Source organism: Chiloscyllium punctatum, chromosome 6, assembly GCF_047496795.1.
Source record: "Chiloscyllium punctatum isolate Juve2018m chromosome 6, sChiPun1.3, whole genome shotgun sequence".
Lineage (NCBI taxonomy): Eukaryota > Metazoa > Chordata > Chondrichthyes > Orectolobiformes > Hemiscylliidae > Chiloscyllium > Chiloscyllium punctatum.
The window spans coordinates 63,751,581-63,765,654 of NC_092744.1; the positions used below are offsets into that span (position 1 = coordinate 63,751,581).

At 39.6% G+C, this 14,074-nt stretch overlaps 1 protein-coding gene across 1 annotated transcript in view; it reads left to right on the plus strand.

Moving 5' to 3' along the window:
- Positions 1–13,641, plus strand: part of LOC140479023 (solute carrier family 25 member 36-A) — a 63,528-nt gene extending 49,887 nt beyond the window's left edge. Inside the window, exons 5-7 of the mRNA XM_072572798.1 lie at positions 3,349–3,415; positions 6,717–7,006; positions 7,825–13,641. Of these exons, the coding sequence (XP_072428899.1) occupies positions 3,349–3,415; positions 6,717–7,006; positions 7,825–8,018 (551 nt within the window). The 3' untranslated portion in view covers positions 8,019–13,641. The remainder of the gene's footprint in view (positions 1–3,348; positions 3,416–6,716; positions 7,007–7,824) is intronic.
- Positions 13,642–14,074: the final 433 nt, after the last annotated feature.

Genomic DNA, 14,074 nt, shown 5'->3' on the forward strand with positions numbered 1-14,074 from the left:
CCTCATTTGAGTTGCTTTTTATTCTTAATTTTCCCATGAGTGACTAATAGTTGTGTCTGGTGCCACCAAATGGTTCATGTGTCTTCTAATTTTTCCTCCCTATCTAGGGATGTTAATTTGACCTGGTTCTACACTTGTCAACAACCCTCTGCTATCATTTTCAAATTTCTTATCTTCACTAACGCCATCCAGCTTTCTGATTTGTAAAATGGTGGAATGTAAGCTAACTCAGTTCATTGTTTAGGTAACTTAGGTCAGTTTCTGGATTAGTGGTGCTGGAAGAGCACAGCAGTTCAGGCAGCATCCAAGTAGCTTCGAAATCGACGTTTCGGGCAAAAGCCCTTCATCAGGCTTCTGCCCGAAACGTCGATTTCAAAGCTACTTGGATGCTGCCTGAACTGCTGTGCTCTTCCAGCACCACTAATCCAGAATCTGGTTTCCAGCATCTGCAGTCATTGACCTAAGTTGGTAAAAACAGTTGTCTGCCCTTCGAACAGCGATGAGCAAGTATGCATAAACTTGGATACAGTGCTCAGTTCTTAATTCAGTATCTTTTGCAGAGTGTTTTTGCCTGGTGAGTTGTTAGAGCTCTCAAACTTTAAAAGTAAAATTTATGAAATGAAATGCAGTTTTCCAAGTTCTTGAAAATAGAATTTACATTGAGCTAGTTTTTTTCTGACTTTTATTTCTGTTACATCCAGCCATATTCAGTTATTTAACGTACAAAGTAAATGATGGACTTCAGTGGCGTCAGCAATTGATAAAATGTCTCTTTCTAGTTAAGCTTAACTCTAAAGCTTTTTTTCTATATTTGGGAAAATTCTTCTAAAAAGGCTCTTTTCAGTCCCCCTGTTATTCCTATCACAGTCAAAATTGTGGCGCTGGAAAAGCATAACAGGTCAGGCAGCATCAGAGGAGCAGGAGAGTTTGTTTTGAGCATAAGCTCTTCATCAGGAATGTGGTCAGGGCCCCGGGGGGCTGAGACCTAAATGGGAGTAGGTAGAGCTGGGGGGGTAGTAGTTTGGCAGACTGCCCTGTATGCTGCTGAAGCCAGGTGCCAACTCAAAGACACCACCTCCTGCTTCCCTACTCTCTCACCTCCCATCATCAGACTATTATTTCCCAGACCATCCACAACCGTATCACACAAAAGAACCTCCCTTCCACAGCATCCAACCTCAGTCCAGGGACCCCGCACTGTCCGGTTCTTCCTCTTTCCCAAAAGTCACAAACCTGACTGTCCCCATCAATCCATCATCTCCACCTGCTGCTGCCCCACTGAACTCCTCTCCTCATACCTTCATCCTGACCTGTCCCCTTTGGTCTGGGATCTCCCCACATATGTTTGGGATTCTACGCATGCCCTCTATCACCTCTGACTTTCAGTTCCCCGGTTCCCAATGCTTCATCTTTACTATGGACATCCAGTTCCTATACACTTCCATCGGCCATGACAAAGGCCTCCAAGCCCTTTTGTTTCTTCCTCTCCCATTTGACCCAACCAGTACCCTTCCCCTGTCACGCTCATTCAATTGGCTGGACTGGTCCTCACCCTCAACAATTTCTCCTTTGAATCCTCCCACTTCCTTCAGGCTAGAGGGGTAGTTTTTCATGGGCCCCAGCTCTGCCTGCCTCTTTGTCGAGTCTGGAACAGTTCATCATCCGTAGCTACACTGGCACCATTCCCCCACCTTTTCCTCTGCTTCGTCGATGACTGACTGACTGTATCAGTGCCACCTCGTGCTCCTATGAGGAGGTTGAACAGTTCATCAACTTCACAAACATCTTCCACCCCGATCTCAAGTTCGCCTGGACCATCTCGGACACCTCCCTCCCCTTCCTGGACCTCTGCATCTCCATTTCCGGTGACTGACTCAGCATGGACATCTACTTCAAACCCACCTGCACCCACAGCTACCTGAACTACACTTTGTCCCACTACCCTCTTCTGTAACAATGCTATCCCTTATTCCCAATTGCTCTGCTTCTGTCCCCAGGAGGAGCAATTCTACTCAAGAACATCCCAGGTGGTCTCCGACTTCAAGGACTGCAATTTCCCCTCCCATGTGGTCAGCAGTGGCCTCCAGCACATCATCTCCACTTCCTGCACCTCCACCCTTAAACCCCACCCCTCCAACTGCAACAAGGATAGAACCCCTGGTCCTCCCCTTCCACCCTACCAACCTCCAGTTATAACGCATCATCCTCCACCATTTCTGCCACCTAGAGTCAGATGCCACCACCTAAGATATATTTCCCTCCCCAGCCCTATCAAGCATTCTGCAGGGACCATTCCCTTCACGACTCCCTTGTTAAGTCCATGCCCCCCACCACCCACCCTCTACTCCCAGCACCTTCTCTTGATACCGCAAGTAGTGTAAAAACTGAGCTCACATGTCCTCTTCTCCTTCTCCGTTCCCCCCGCCTTTTCATCCAAGGCCCCAAAGGATCCTTCCACATCAACAGTTTCCTGCACATCCAAACCCCTCATCTGTATCTGTTGCTCTCAATGTGGTCTCTACATTTGGGGAGTCAGGAAGCCAACACGCAGAACGTTTCAAACATGCCTGGGATGCATACAGCAAACAACCCCACCGCCCTGTGCCCGACCACTTCAACTCCCCCTCCCAATCTGCCAAGGACATGTAAGTCCTGGGTTGCCTCTACTGCCAAATCCTAGCCACCCAACAACCAGAGGAAGAACACTTCATCTCCTGTCTTGGAATCCTCCAATCTCGCACACAATTTTTCCAGTTTCTACATCTCCCCTGCCCTCACTTAGCCCAGATCCAACCGTCCAACTTGGCACTGTCCTATCTGTCCATCTTCCTTCCCACCGATCACCATCACCACTCGCCTTCATTTGCCTGTCACATTCCTGACTACCTTCCACCAACTCTATTCCCCCTTCCATTTATCTCTCAACTGCCTTGGCCCCTCCCATCTTCCTGATGAAGAGCTTATGCTTGAAACGCTGACTCTCCTGCTCCTTGGGGGCCTCCTGGCCTGTGCTTTTCCAGCGCCACACAGCATCTGGAATCCTTACTTTTTTTTCTCTCCAATTCCCATCATGGGTATCCATTAGACCACCACTACACTGTGCCTGTCCAACCTCCACCCCCCCCCCCCCCCCCCCCCCCCCCCCCCCCCCACCCCCACCCCCACCCCCCGGGGGGCGGGGCGGGGCGGGAAGAGAATTTTCTTTTTGAAAAGAAAACAGCACCAGTTTCCTAAATTGACAACATGTATTCTACATACAATGTTTAAATGTTATTTGAGCAGATTTTTATAACGTTGTTGAGTTCAGTGTTCATAGTCCTGGTGTTAGTGTTTGTTATTTCTTCCTAGGCTTTACAGCTATTACAGCCACCAATCCAATCTGGTTAATAAAAACACGCTTGCAACTGGAAGCACGGTAAATAAGACTTTACTTTAGTTAACAATGTTCTTTTTATCTTTATTGGACAAAGGAAGAGTGAGAGACTGGGAAAGGCCAACTGTAGCAAAATTCAACAGGAGCTGGGGAATGTGGATTGGGAGCAGCTGTTAGAGGGTAAATCCACATTTGATATGTGGGATGCTTTGAAAAAGAGTTTGATTAGAATGCAGGACAGACATGTACCTGTGAAACGAGGGATAGAAATGATAAGATTAGGGAACTGTGGATGCCATGTGAAATTGAGACTAGCTAAGAGGAAAAAGGAAGCATACATTAGGTCGAGGTGACTGCATCTGAAGCTTTGGAAGAATATCTGGAAAGTACAACCAGTCTGAAACGAGAAATTAAGAGGGCTAATAGGGGTCATGAAATATCTTTAGCAAACATGGATAAGGAAAATCCCAAAGCCTTTTATTCGTCTGTAAGGAGCAAGGGGGAACTAGAGAAAGGGTTGGCTCACTCAAGGGCAAAGGAGGGAAGTTATGCGTGGAGTCAGAAAATGGGTGAGATTCTTAACGAGTACTTTGTCAGTATTCACTGAAGAGAGGAACATGATGGATGTTGAGGATAGGGATAGATGTCTGATTACTCTAGGTCAAGTCGGCATAATAAGGAGGATGTGTTGGGTATTCTGAAAGTCATTAAGGTGGGCATGTCCCTAGGTCCAGATGGAGTCTATTCCAGGTTACTGAGGGAAGGGAGAGAGGAAATAGCTAGGGCCTTAAATATGTTTGAAGCATCCTTGAACACAGGTGAGATCCTGGAGGACTGGAAATTGTTAATGTTGTCCCCTTGTTTAAGAAGGGTAACAAGGATAATCCAGGTAATTATAGACCTGTGAGCCTGACATCCATAGTGTGGAAGTTGCTGGAGAAGCTCAAGGGATAGGGTCTATTTATACTTGGAAGAAAATGGGCTTATCAGTCATAGGCATCATGGTTTTGTACAGGGAAGGTCATGACCTACTAACTTAGTAGAATTCTTTTGAGGAATTGAAAAAAGTTGATTGGGAGAAGGGCTGCAGATGTCATGTAGATGGACTTCAGTATTTGATAAGGTTCCCCATGGTAGGCTGAGGGAGAAAGTGAAGTCAAGTGGTGTCCAGGGTGTACTCACGAGATGAATAGAGAACTGCCTGGGCAACAGGAGACAGTAGTAGTGGAAGGGAATTTCTCAAAATGGAGAACACTGACCAGTGGTGTTCCACAGGGATCCGTGCTAGGACTGCTGTTGTTTGTGATAAACATAAATGATCTGGAGGAAGGTTTAGGTGGTCTGATTAGCAAGTTTGTAGATGACACTAAGGTTGGCGGAGTAGCTGATAGTGAAGGGGACTGTCAGAATGCAGCAGAATGTGGATACGTTGGAGAGTTGGGTGGATAAATGGCAGATGGAGTTCAATCTGGACAAATGCAAGGTGATGCATTTTGGACGATCCAAATAAAGAGCAAACTATCCAGTAAATCAAAGTCCTGTGGAAAATTGATGTTCAGAGAGATCTGGGTGTTCAGGTCCATTGTACCCTGAAGGTAGTAACGCAGGTCGATAATGTGGTCAGGAAGGCATACAGCATGCTTTCCTTCTCTGACTGGGTATTGAATAAAAGAATTGGCAGGTCATGTTACAGTTGTATAGGGCTTTGGTTTGGCCACATTTGGAATACAGTGTACAGTTCTGGTTGCCACATTACCAAAAGGATGTGGTTGGTTTGGAGAGGTTGCAGTGGAGTTTTACCAGGATGTTGTCTGGTATGGAGGTCACATGGATTAGGATTATTTTCATTCAAAATACAGGTTGATTAGATTAGATTAGATTATTTACAGTGTGGAAACAGGCCCTTCGGCCCAACAAGTCCACACCGCCCCGCCGAAGCGCAACCCACCCATACCCCTACATCTACCCCTTACCTAACACTACGGACAATTTTAGCATGGCCAATTCACCTGACCTGCACATCTTTGGACTGTGGGAGGAAACCGGAGCACCCGGAGGAAACCCACGCAGACACGGGGAGAACGTGCAAACTCCACACAGTCTGTCGCCTGAGGCGGGAATTGAACCCGGGTCACTGGCACTGTGAGGCAGCAGTGCTAACCACTGTGCCACCGTGCCGCCCAGGTTGAGGGAGGGCCTGATTGAGGCCGACAAAATCATGATGGGTATGGACAGGGGGGATAGCAAGAAGCTTTTTTCCCCAAGAGTGGGGTCTTGATTACTCTGGGTCGTGAGTTCAAGATGAGAGGGGAGATATGTGTGGAAAGTTCTTTATGCAGACGGTGGTGGGTGCCTGGAACGTGTTACCAGTGGAGATGGTAGAGGCAGGGACGATAGTGTCACTTAAGATGTATCGAGATAGATAAATGAATGGGCAGGGAATAGAGGGATACAGATCCTTGGAAAATAGATGACAGGTTTAGATAGAGGATCTGGATCAGCACAGGCTTGGAGGGTCAAAGAGCCTGATCCTGTTCTGTAATCTTCCTTGTTCCACGACATACATTTTCATTCAAATTAACATTTTTTCCTTTTTTCAGAGTTAAACAAATGTCTGAAGTGAAATTAGAAAGCACTTTGGCATGCAAAAATTGGTAGAAGGCTCATCCATAAATTACAATTCATTCTCGATGAATTGCTATATTTTTAAGTGAGATTGATGTGCCTTTGGTAACAAAAGCTAGTTTTTTTTGAGATGGGGGGAAAAGAGTGGAATATGTCAGTGTCACAGGTCAGCAATGATTTTTGTTACATGGTGAAACAGGTTTGAGGAGCGAAATAGCCAGTTTTTATTCCTATAACCTTATCTATCCAATTTATATAGTACTGGAACTTGTTCTTTTATTTTTGTAATAATTTTGAATTTGCATATTTTGGTACAGACTCTCAACATATTACTTAGAGTATTATTGTTCTTTTGGCCCTTTTTTCCACTGTCTTGTTTTTGAGTATTTTGCCATCCTGCCCCTCCACCGCACCAACCCTTGATTGTTCTTAACTTCCTCCTGCCCTGACACTATCCCAGGTTTGCTACCCTTTGTTCCCTCTTTAAGCAAAAGTGTTTTTTTTTCTTTAATACGGGGGCAATCCTCTTGAAGCATTTATCTTAATTGAAAAGCAGCTTAAGCTGTATGCTTTCACTGTTAAACAGTTGGTAACTATTATGACATTTGGAAAGAATTGATCACTTTGCCAAGAACTATAATTCTATTTCTATTGGACAGTTCAGAGGATATTGAGGAAAAAGATGTTTAAATTGACTTGTTATTTTGTCTATTTATAGGAACAGAGGTGAAAGGCGAATGAATGCTTTTGAATGTGTGCGAAGAGTATATCAGTCTGATGGTATCAGAGGCTTCTACAGAGGAATGTCTGCTTCCTATGCTGGCATCTCTGAGACTGTGATTCATTTTGTAATTTATGAAAGTATAAAGCAAAAACTGTTGCAATCAAAGGCTTCTTCAAACATGGATCCTGAAGAAGATTCTGTAAAATATGCTTCGGACTTTATTGCTCTAATGCTGGCTGCTGCGACATCTAAATCATGTGCCACCAGTATAGCATATCCTCACGGTTAGTATGTTTTTTGTGTATCTTTTTTTTTTGTTTTATTTAATATAGGGTAAACCTAGAGTAGGTTTTCAATCAACAAGTTGATCAGTGATTCCTCACTGCTGCTTTATCCTTCCCACTATCTTACTAACCCCTCCTTCCTCCTTTTGTCTAATTTTTGGGCATGTCTTAGATTTGTAGAAACAGTTTCTGCCTGGGTATGAAGCCACAACTTTGTTCTTACTGGAAAACCAGTTTTTCCAGTTGAATGTATGGAGAAAATAATTACAGGTCCGCAAGTTATACCATACTGTAAGTTGTGTAGTATTAAATGAAGTACTAAATATTAACTATGATAAACCACATCAGCTCTAAACTGTGGATCACTGGGAGATCCCCTCAGATGCTACTTGTTGAGAAAGTAAGAAATAATATTAAGAGTCAGTAACCTGGATATAAAATTAAAGTCATTGGCTTTAGTTTTGTCGTGAATCATATCACCCACCTTTCTTTCTTTTTTTCGGTCTTCCTTTCTGTCTGTCTTCTGTCTATCTTATGCTTTTCAACATTGCTTGGACCATTATTCAGAACTAATGCAATATTCTGTAAATTGCATCTACAGATGTGTAGCCAAACAGGGATTAGAAATGTGTTGCGGGAGAGTGGGGACATATGGTCATAGTAAATGAAATGAATTGAGTGAATTTCTAGCAGACTGAAATTAAATCACTTATAAGCTGCAAACATCCCAGATGAAATGAGACTGAATAATGGCACAATTAGGATTCTTGTGTTTTTAACCATGAATTGATTACTTTAAATTTCTTCTTTTTACACAGAGGTCATAAGAACTAGGCTACGAGAAGAAGGAACAAAATACAGATCATTTTTTCAAACATTCTCATTAGTAATAACTGAAGAAGGTTACAGATCCCTCTATCGAGGTCTTATCACTCATCTGGTCAGACAGATTCCAAACACTGCTATAATGATGGCCACCTATGAGCTTGTAGTTTACCTGCTTGAAGGATAATGGAAATGCTCTTTCAATGTAAGAACATGGAAGACCAAAGGATTTGACTGGACCAGAAAGCCCCAAGTAGATTTTTAACACTGAGAAGTACAAGTCCGTTATGAAGATTAAATTTGTTGTGAAATCTCAATATCTGGTTGCTGAAGAAAATCTGCTCCCATTCAGAGGCTGGCATTCATCACCATGGCAATGACTTGGAAAGACAGAATTACTTCACTTGGCAGGGAACAGTTGAACGATCTAAATTTCACATTATCTTAGGATACCATATTTCCTTATTCCATCAGTGTTATTTTTTCCATAAAACTTTAAAGTTTAATGGTTTTACTGAATAGCATTTTAAGTGTACGAAAACAATTCTTTACAACTCTTTTTTTTTTCCCCCAAAACTTACCTTACACAATGATGGTGTGGGGAAGTGGAATCTAGCCTTGTTACCATGCACATGTTTGCTATTTTATTCGAACCAGTTGAGATCCTAACTCATAATGTTTACAGCAACCATTTTGATGATGAGAAAAATGAAAACAAATTTTTGGTTCAAAGTTGAGATCATGGTGCGAGGGTTTATGTTATAATTCTTGAATGAAATTTAAAATGCGTCACTTCCAATCAGATTCCTAGCATGCAAACCCTTCTCAGCAGAAAGATTGTGGTCTTGTAATTTCACTGATGGAAACAGATTGCCATATTACACTGCCATGAAGCAGTTATTTCAATACTGGACTTAGACATGGTTTACTAGGCTTCAAAAATCTGATAATGAATGTAAAGCAAGATAATGTAAAATTGATTTTGTTTAGTGTTCCCTTTAAAATGTTGTACCAACTTTTTGTGGCATAAATGTAGGCTGCATTGCTTGAAAAACCAAAATTTACTGTAAAAATGAATGCATTATAAAATAATCAGTCCACAGTTACCGACAAAACAAACTGTTACAGATGGACCATTTTGGCGAAAAACATTTATAATGCTCCAGTTTATGTTACAAGTATGACAAAACTTCTTTGAGCACTTTGTGGCCTTTTCTCCCTTGTGAATTTTTTGTTCTGATGGTTTCAGTTCATAAATCATTGAAATGGTTTTACCAGAAAATCTTACACAAGTCATCTGCTCAGTCTAGCATAGCATCTATTAAGTGCTGTACATTGTGCAGTATAAACAGCTTCTTGACCTGTACTGTCAATAATATGTATCTTTGGATTTTTAGTACAGCAAACAATTTTCTGCCAACTAAATTTTTCCATTTATTGAAACTTCTTTAACAAGATGTTTCTTGTTTAATTTTACAATCTAATTTTGCCTTCGTTCATATCATGGATGTGAACCCTAAGAGACCTTAAGATCTCCATATTTTGACAGAGTACAGATTTCTTTATCTAAACCTTTTATAGATAAACTGGTTCTGTTGAGCTGCAGGAAGAAACTAAGCAAAGCATTAAGAACTGATAATTCATGCACTGTTTACAGATAAAAATGAAGTACCTGAAGGAGGTGTCACACAACTTACAACTAAATGAAATTATTTTTCAATACAGCTAATGGAATTGTGGGTGCATTTGGCAAGTTATACTGAATCAAAATAGCTTTGTGAAAGAAGTTACAGCTAAGTAGAATTGATATGATTTTTATAGTTTAGTCATCTGCACCAATTTACAAGTGTGAAACTATTTTAATATTAACCATCCCGAATCTCAAACGCACAAGACTCGTTCAGCTGTAATGCCTAGGACGTTTTAATTTTTAAAAAATTTAATGGTTAATTCTCATTACCGAGTATGTGGTATCCTGGAAGAATCTAGTTGTGCATTTGGGCTGGGATTGTGCAGCTTCCACTTTGTTTCTCGTTATCATTAATTTTGCAACAGTAACATTTTCACATCCTACTATACATTTAAGGTAAGCATGCCAAATTGGCATAAAACTGTTACCTTGCAACGATATTGCCATTCAATTCCAGTCCAAAAGTGTGCTCGATCCTTTTGCATCCTGCATCCTTGGATGTAAGTAATGTATGTACATACTCTGTACAAGATCATTAATTCGAAGTTCTTTATGTGCTTTGGATGCTTTGACATTGCAAAGGATTAAAACAATATTAGCAAAAGTTTTTGCAAATTCATTAGTATGCACTGAATATGGTAGTTCCGCATGCTTCTAAATACAGTGTTGTGCCACAATATTATTTGACCAGCTAGAGAGAACCTGTTGACAAATTTCCACTCACCTGCTTCTCATTCAGTGCTATTTCAGATGTACCAGTATTTGTACATTGACTTTAAGGAAGTGATATAGCTTATATATGCCTACTTGGCTGAGACTTGCTCATGCGTTTTAATGTCTGTGATTATACCTATTTTTTGTATAGAATCTGAATACCTCTCTGTTTTAATAGAGCTCCGACTGAGTAAAAAATGTTGTTTGTTGGGTTGATAGTCTGAAACCTATTTGGGTTTCAGTTCATTGGATTTTAAAAATACATTTGCTTTTTTTGAAATAATTATCATATTCAAGATCCTCTTGAATGATATGGCAATACCAAATGAGTTCTGGTAGAGTAAGGAATAAGCAATCCTATTTCCTCAATTAATTTGAGGAAGATAAAACTATATTTTAAAGGTCCACTGATTTTTAAATGTAATGTTCAGATGCAGTCCTTTGTCTAAAAGTTTATCTGGCCTCACAGATTGTGAAAGAAATGGTGCTGTTTTGTGTTCATATCAACAACTGATAATGAACATAACCTGGTGAGAGAAAGCTGCTCTAGTAAAGTGACTAAGAGATGGGATAGAAGCAAGTAGATAATGAGTTCTTTTGCCCGTATCGTTTGGGGTTATTCTGACAGGTTTTTTTTTTCTTCCCGGGGAAAAAAAAAGTTAATAAACCTGACCAATATTATATCAGACTGAACCTATCCTTCCTTCCACCAAAAACTCCTTCGTTGAAGTGCGTTAATCATTGATGCTTTCTGCACCCTAGTCTTACCCAAGTGACCATTCTGAATATTTTATGTATGGTCAGTGAGTAAATGTATTGATGGGTCATGGAACTATGCCATTGCAGCTAAATTCTGTCTTATCCAATATCTTAATAGGTTTGAAGGGGATTAATAGTAAGGATTCTGCATGATTTTGTAATTCTGTCACAGGATAGATCTAATCACTGAGCTGAGTTAACAGGAGAATTCAAAATGAGATCATACTGTCTGTTCTATGTAGTACCACACTCTATTGTCTACTTATTCTGTTGATCACACAATAATAAGTGATTCAGAAATTATATTCTTATTAAATTACTGACAGTTTCTTCCCTTTTTTTTCATATAGGCATACAAGAATAGGTATAACACTAAATAAATTCATAAGTCCTCAGTAAATAGTTGAGAGTTTTAAAAGAAAAGTATCCTTCAATTTAATCTGATTTTTCTGTTCTCAACTACAATATTGGATTTTTTTACTACCCTTTATGAACTTGAGGGTATTGTCATTGTTTTTCTTCCTGTTTTGAAATGTAATCACTATTTTATGATCATCTCATTATACTTCCCAAACTGCTGTTTCCAGGCATCTGAATTTCTAACACTGAATGCTTTTAAATATTTTGGGTACAGTATTAATAGTCCACCTATTTTCAGCTCCTCATACTTGCAACTTGTAAATGTTGATTTGTAGCTTATTTACTCAAAAACTCTCAATGGTAGACATACTGGCAAAGCATAGGACACTTCAGTCCACATACTAATCAAAAATTGTAAAAGGTTGATTTATTTAAATACTATCAATCTGCTAATCATATTATGGCCTTTTGTGCAAAGTAAGTTATAATTGAGAAACAACCAGTTGTTGTAGTGACTAATCAATTTATAAAGAGTACTAACCTTCAAGAAAACACTGTCATAAAACGTAACTTAGTTTCAGTGCTCTTTTCACTAAACTAATGCTGAAACTGGCCAAATATTTTATCTTTAGTACCACTATGTTCAAATAACTCATGAAAATGAGAGAATATAGGTGGTGTTACAAACCTCTGTAGCTTTACTATTAGAGAACTGGTTTATTCAGTTAAATGGTAATCATCATTTGAATTTGTCTTGCTAATCGCAGTTCAATGCTTTTCCCTTGCAAGCTCTTTGCAAGGCAATTAAAACTGAAACCCGGGCAGAAGTTAATTGTTCCGTTACAGGAGAAGTAAGAATTATTTGACGCTGCTGCACTCAACTATGTTTCTTGTAAGCTAATCAAGGCAGAGCAATGACACTGGATAAATACAAAATATTGGTCATGCTTCAGTGACACTGAAGTGAGAGATGTGAAAGCTTGGGTCAATTTGAAGGGAGGATTATCATTCTTGTGCATGTTTGGCAAGGAAGGAGGAAGTTCAGAAGCTTGTGGGTCCTGTACTTCACTGTCAAACACATAATGTGTATAAGCAAGTGCATGTATAATTTGCTTCACTTTTTTTATCTTTGAAAGCTCAGGCTTTACATGTTGATTTTTATTTTCAGTAGAATAGCATAACTTAATCAAGATTTTGACTGTGAATTTTATTTAGGAAACGATTGGCTTGTTTACAGTTACATTTTCCCACCAAGTTTTCTATGCTTGACATACGTCTGGATGGTTGTATAGTTACTTAAACTGCATTAAACAAATGATATTTGATCATGTGGTTGTGCTGTTAATTTTAAGGTTAAATATTTTTGGCTCTATTGCAGGAAAAGATTATTTAGTGCTTGCTTGCCTTATGTGGAACAAATGCAGTTTTCATTTAAAGCAGCCTACTCTAAGGTGACATTTCTGTGATATGGATCTTCATGTTTGTGTCCTGTAGCTGGGAAGTGTGGTAAATTGTTTTTTTTTGTTTTAAACACATTAAATATTGCACATTAGAAGACTTCAGAACCCTTGACTCAAGCCAGTTTAAGGTACACACAAGGGGTGCCCCTAATTTAGTTGTATTTCACCATTTGACACTTACTCACCAAATCTCCATGCAATGTCTAATCCTTCTGGGTTTTTTTTTCCCCCTTTCATTGCTTAAAATGATAAAACTAAATATTTGGAGCAGCTTCCACCAATGGATAGAATTTTCTCATGACTGATATACATGTAAATCCTAAAATGTTAAAATATCAGTGTCAATCAAACTTCCTCCTCTTTCCTACCACGCACCCCACTACGACCATCACAAATTTCTCACGTAAAAAAGATACAATGCGAGTACTTGGATATAATCTGCTTTTCTGAAGTAACAGTATTTTATAATGGAAAAGGTGAATTTTTTTGTCTCAATATTTCTAGCTTTTTACAATTAAAATGAATTGTCTCAGCCTGAAATTCTTTTGATTCTGAAGCAAATGAATAATCTACAAGGTCCTCATGCAAGTATTGCCTATAGTTATCTGTCAAGCAGTAACTCAAATTTGGCACATCACCTGTGAAATGTAGGAATTCATGAACACAATGTAACATGAGTTTATTACTAATTTTAGATCATGGATTTGGCACACTAATTAATTGACTCTCTCAACTTTTTATTTGCCTATATAATCTTAGCAGTTACTATTTTGTGCATATTTGTGTATGTTGTGAAATGTCAATAAAGTTGAGAATCAATGCTTCAACTGATTTGTTTAATTTGTAAGGGGTGTAATTTTAGCATCCAAGCTAAGGACTTTCACAAGTATTCCCAGTTTTACAGATTCACAAAAACATGTGTGGCCAAAGAAGGGTGAATGATGCTAAGTGAATTACAAATTAAATGTCAGCTATGACATGCAAAATCTGAATTTTAAATGTGAACAAATTGCCAAAACTAGACATTCTTTGGTGTTCTTGGGTTTCAAAACTCAAACAAGCCCTTTGAAAGATATTTTCAAATGTCAGTGTAAATGCTCTATGGGAATTTTTTTTTTGGTTCTTTTCAAGATGCACCTTCACAGAGAGCATTTCACTGTGACAGCAGGGGGAGACAAGTTTAGATTGTTAAAGAGATCGCTCTCCGTGCAACATTTTGTTTTAGGATTACTCTGTTCACCTTTTGAGATCTCAAATTAC